Here is a 5,547-nt window from a genome sequence, read left to right on the forward strand (position 1 = left end):
GTGGTAGCATCATGCTGTGCAGTATTTCGGTGGAAAAAAGGGCTGGTGCACTTCAGAAATTAGATTGCATCATTAGGAAGTAGGATTATCTAGAAATACTAAAGCAACTCCTTAAGACATCAGCCAGAAAGTTAAAACTTTCACAACTGGGTCTTCCAAAAGGCTTAAAGACAAAAGCGAAAGTATTGGAGAGGCCATCACAAAGCCCTGACCGAAATCCCATAGAAAATTTGTGGACCGAACCGAAAAAACATGTCTGAGCAAGGAGGCTCACTTCTTGACTGAGTTATGCTAGCTCTTTCAGGCGGAATGGCAAAGTATTATGAGAAGCTTGTGGAAAGCTACCCCATGCATTTGATTCAAGCAATTAAAAGGCAATGCCATCAAGTGGTACAAAGTGCATGTAAACTTTTGACCCACTGAAAATCTGATCTAGTAAATAAAAACTGAAATAAATCTCTCTCTTAGCTATTACTTTGAAACAACCTCTTAATGAAATAAAGTAGATACCCTAATTGACTTAACATATGAAATATTAGGAGTTATGAAAGATTGAGTTTGAATGTCTTTAGCCTAGGTAAAACTTTTGTAAACTTTTGACCTCAACTATATGTAATTAGTGATATGCATGCTGAATAACTGACCTAGATGTAGATAGGCAGGACTGCTGCTTTGTTTATTCTTTCTTATTTTTTTTTATTTGCTCAGGGAGTTAAATTTCTCTGGTTATATTTTAATTTCCTGGTAGATTATTTGTAAGTGTACGTTTATCAGCTTAGTCTGTTTTGGATATACAGCTAACCCCTGAATGTATGTCTTGTTAATTTGATTTTAACTCTTAAAAATGATTATTTCATCTCATTGAAGGAAAAGAAATAAATAACACCTATGACCATCATACTGGGTTGATGCTTTAGGACTAGCAGTAAATTTCTCGTTAGGTCTTTGAAGTTGTAGCAATAAACATTTCTTCTAAGATGGACTTTGAGATATATTTTTATTTACTGCTGTTTAGGACATATAAGTCAACATGTTGAGTCACACCACACATGCAGTTAAGATACACTTTCTTTTCCGCTCGCACATACTGTAAGCCTTGGTGATAATCAATTCATTAGTGTAACATCTCAGAATCAGACAGAACCATAATCACCTAAGCTTGTACATTTAGCTATTTATTTAATCATCACTTTAAACATCACATTTTCAGTAATGAGATGATATAGCACAGTGCAATATATTATATACATGCAGTGGATCTATACTCTTAGCCTCTCTCAAGAATTCATAAAAAGGCTGGTAAAGAGCTAACACGTCTAAGATATATTTCTTCAACCACACGACATATGTCAACAAAAAGTAGTCACACTCTGATAGTAATATGATTACAATTACTGACTAGCAATAATAAAATGCTTTATCAGATGAGCAGCAGTTATAGCCACAAAAGAATATCTCATATCAAATTGAAGGTGACAGAGCAATAGTCAAACATTTACAGCATTATTGTTGCGATAAAAAAAGTTTTCAAAAGGTTCAAAGAGATTCAAAAGATTGTTAAAAGTGAAAGTAAAAGAAAATAATAAATGTGACAATCAAACTGTTTTAGAAACTCCAAAAGGTAAGTTAAAACAGTGAAAAGTAATTTCCTTTTTACTTTATTACCGTGAAGTAGCTCGTTTCCATAGATAATCTTTGAAAATTAAACAAATTGTAAAGCATTACATAACTGATCATGGGCAAAAATACCTTTAAAGTAATTTAAACTGTATGAAATGAATAAAAGTAGATTGTTTATTTACACATCACACAATACGCAATATACACATAAGTTCGGCGGCTACTTTAAGTGAGACACACTCTATAATCTTATAAGGAAATGGCAGAATATTTGCTTAGATTGCAAAACTCTTGTGAAAGCACTAGCCATAAAAATAGCATTTATAGATGCTTTTTATCATTCAGTAACTAGGTCATATATCCTTCTTGCTTGCACATGCATGGCCGGACCTGTGCACCGAGCCATAGACAATGGAAAAAACCATTATGGAAGATAAGTATAGGGTGGTAATAGCAGCAACATACAGGAAGTACTGAAAAGACCATTGCCTCCTGGCTGAAATGGACGTGGGGTAGCCAGCACACAAAAGCTCATCTAAGACTGTGGGAGGCACCACGATGCTTGGATCACAAACTGGACACAGGCATCTTCTTAGAGCTTTTAGGTTCTCAGTGCCGGTGTTTACCATGTTTACTGCTGTAGCGAATGAAAGAAAAAGTTGCAATGAATTTGAAATTAAACCCTTTACTGAATATATTCATGTATCTTTTGAAATGTAGGTTAATTTATTATCACATATCAAGCCTAAATCCTATCATGAGCCACTAAACCCATTCTATTACCCTCTTTTTGGTGGATTTGGTTTCGTCAGGTGAAGGGCTTTGTCAATCTGTTTAATCAGGTCCTGCACCCATTTCTCCTCTGGTCTAGCGCAAAACTGCCGACCTCGCCTCAGCTTGAACCTGAGGAGCAAGTAAAGACCATTGTTATTGTTAATGCTCCATTTTAGGTACTTATATTTATTCCTTTTTTTCCCATTAATCACATTGCTTTAATAACCCTGAATCCCAAATTGTGCATGCTCATGTCTGGGTATCTTTCCATTACTGTATATGACATTAGTCCCTGTAACTCACACTATCGCACGAAGATTACATCCTCCATCCTGCTCCTGTCGTCTGTAACTCACCACTCTTTTCTTGGCGTACAATTTCACCTCCTGTACATAGGTTAGGCAGCAGTCTTCATACGAGCCTATAGCAAGACACACACACATACAGCATGTTACGTAAGTGTTGAGTAGGATTATGAGAGTAGAATTACTAGTACGTTAAGAACAGCACAGTGGTTCTGTTGATTTGTTAAGGTGAAGATGTCAAGGATCAAGTTTCAGATTTTTTTTTTCAGATAAAAACACTCATTCTGTATCTTGATCTGCCCCGGTAGAACAGTACAAATATCATTTACACAGCGAAACGAATGCGATCAGAAACAAACAATACACTCCCACTCTATTCACTCATTAGAAATTAATATAAAAGATCACAACTGAACATCAGGTATGTTATCATCTCTTTTACTTTTGGGAAAAAAGATTGAAATGAAGTGGGATGAATGAAAATGCAATCATGGCTTGTAGCAGGTGCTGCTTATCACTGGGTAGGAATGTTTGATTTACAAACACGCTCGAGTAGCTATGAAATCGAACATCTGTCCTCAGAGTACTTCCTGCAACTCCAGCTGTGTTGACTGAATGAACAAGAGATCTAGTAAACTCAAGAAGGAGTTTGTAAACTCCAAAAAGTAAATCCTGCAGATATTTACCAAAGGAAAGAAACATAAACCAGGTGCACAAGAGATATTTTTTTAAATGCATATGAAAGTCATATAAAGAAGAGTTGAGCCTTTTGTTAATGCCATAAATGATTTACGTAATAAACAGGCACACATGGCAATTACCTTGTGCCAGGCTGAGGTAAAGGACACTGAGGAGCAGGAGGAAAAAAAGCAGGCTGAATCTCATGGCTCAAGGTGACGTCTCTCTGCAAGAACACATGGAAAAGTCACATTTATATGTGCTTCCTTAAGTTACATGTGCTTCCTTAAACCCTAACATATCCCGCAATTCCCACATGCATTATCATTTATATCTGGAACCTTGGATCATACAGTAAATGATTCTGACAAACATCTATAATGTCAAGTGGTGTTAGAAAGGCAAGTTTCGATAACATGTTTGCTTATGCACTGTACATAATAACACAACAGCAACATATATACATAGTACACAGATTTTGTGATTTCAAAGTCCAAAGTTCACTCTTAGTAACAAGTGTGTAACAAACCCTCTTTGCATTTCCTATCAAAGCACCATTTAGCTAAATACAAACTTTACAAAATCGAACTGTTCAATAGGTTCGTCATATTTGTTTTTACAATTTAAGCAAATGAAACAATTGCATGAGTTCAAACTGATAGCACTAAAAACTCACATGCAATAAATAAAAGAATAAACACAAACACAATGAACTATTATAAAACCATCGATGGGAAGTTATTCTATTCTGCTATAATTGTAATGCAGCAATCCATGATATACTTACCTGAGTCAGGTAGGGAAATAACCGAGATTACAGCTGGTCTCCAGGAGTCTGCTCACCTCTTCAATTTCTGCTCTTTTATAAAGAGGCCATTCGTAGAGAACACACCCCCAGAGTCATAAAAGTGATACTTTCACTTTCCTGTTGCAAGTAAACGCTTTTTTTTTCTGGTCATTTCATCTTTTTGTGTTATATGCCAATTGTTTTGGATGTTACACTTGTTTCATATTTTATGGGTTTCTACCATACCCATAAAACACAATATATAATATATATAATATCAGACATTAAGCTATTTATAAGGGAATACTTCCAATGTGATTGCTCCTGTTTTTTTTTTATTGTTTTGCAGTTATAAGTTATAAGTGCAAAGTTATTAATATAAGTTATTCATTTTTATATTCTCTGTCTGAATATTGTTTGTGGTAATTATTCTGATGCCATCTTGAGAGTTTTTGTCTCAATGTAACTGCCCTACATAACATGATTTTTCAGAGTTAGAGTGAGCAAAGACTCGTCTAAAATGAGGCGTCTCCTTTTCCTCCCTAGAAAGCATGAACAGCTAATCTGAAAAATCATGTTTCTCTAATTTGTAAATATTAACTGGCTATATTTAACTAAGTTAACATGTTTTCTTTGCTAATTCCAGGTTAGACTAGCATCAATTCCAGGAGCTAACATAAGTCAGATTCTAGCTAATGGAAAATGTTGGTTATTTACATGATATTTTACTTCTGATTAATTCATTAACAAACTATGTAGCGTTATTCATGAGACTAAATGAGATTAAATGATGTTTTGCATTAATCGTCTAATAATTTTACAGTAATAAAAGTTACTTTTCACATGAAAACATAACATTAACTTAATGTCATTAAAATTTCAGTACATTTAAAAGTAGTCACTTTTTGACTTTACTTGAGTACACTTTTTAGCTGGGTACTTCTACATTTACGTTATGAGTTATGATCATATGCATTGCAGTATACAGCAGTCTACTTATAATACTTAATAATAAGTTTTATATACAGTATTGTACATATTATTGTCCACATATATCATTTAGCCATATAAACCATAATACATGTGAAATACAGTAGGGTCCAAAAGTCTGGGAGTACTAGTGAAAATGCTTTGATTTAACATTCTTTGCAAATGTAATTTTTGTTCATGACATATGATATTAGCAGTAATAACTTGAGTGAAAAGTAGAATCTTAGAATTATATATATATATTTGAATTTTTAAATTTCTTAGTATTTGTTGTGTCCCTCTTTTGCTTTAGTGACAGTGTGCACTTGAGCTGTACACGTTTTAGGAAATCCTGATGAGCCATGCTAGATCAAATCCATCAGTGTGTCGTCTGAACACATGCTCCAGTGGAAG

General features: G+C 34.5%; 1 protein-coding gene across 2 annotated transcripts; it reads right to left on the bottom strand.

Annotated features, from left to right (window-relative positions):
- Window positions 1-980: 980 nt before the first annotated feature.
- Window positions 981-4,226, bottom strand: ccl25a (chemokine (C-C motif) ligand 25a). 2 transcript variants are annotated; one of them, XM_053227357.1, is made up of 5 exons: window positions 4,165-4,226; window positions 3,521-3,603; window positions 2,698-2,815; window positions 2,404-2,523; window positions 981-2,254 (listed from the first exon to the last, which is right to left on the bottom strand). In XM_053227357.1, exons 2-5 carry the CDS (start codon window positions 3,582-3,584, stop codon window positions 2,230-2,232), a joined length of 327 nt encoding a protein of 108 aa, XP_053083332.1. In that variant the 5' UTR covers window positions 3,585-3,603; window positions 4,165-4,226; the 3' UTR covers window positions 981-2,229. The 2 variants fall into 2 exon arrangements, with proteins under 2 accessions (XP_053083332.1, XP_053083331.1); XM_053227356.1 differs by having other exon boundaries at window positions 981-2,257.
- Between the last annotated feature and the right edge of the window lie 1,321 nt (window positions 4,227-5,547).

This window comes from Pangasianodon hypophthalmus, chromosome 21 (genome assembly GCF_027358585.1).
Source record: "Pangasianodon hypophthalmus isolate fPanHyp1 chromosome 21, fPanHyp1.pri, whole genome shotgun sequence".
Lineage (NCBI taxonomy): Eukaryota > Metazoa > Chordata > Actinopteri > Siluriformes > Pangasiidae > Pangasianodon > Pangasianodon hypophthalmus.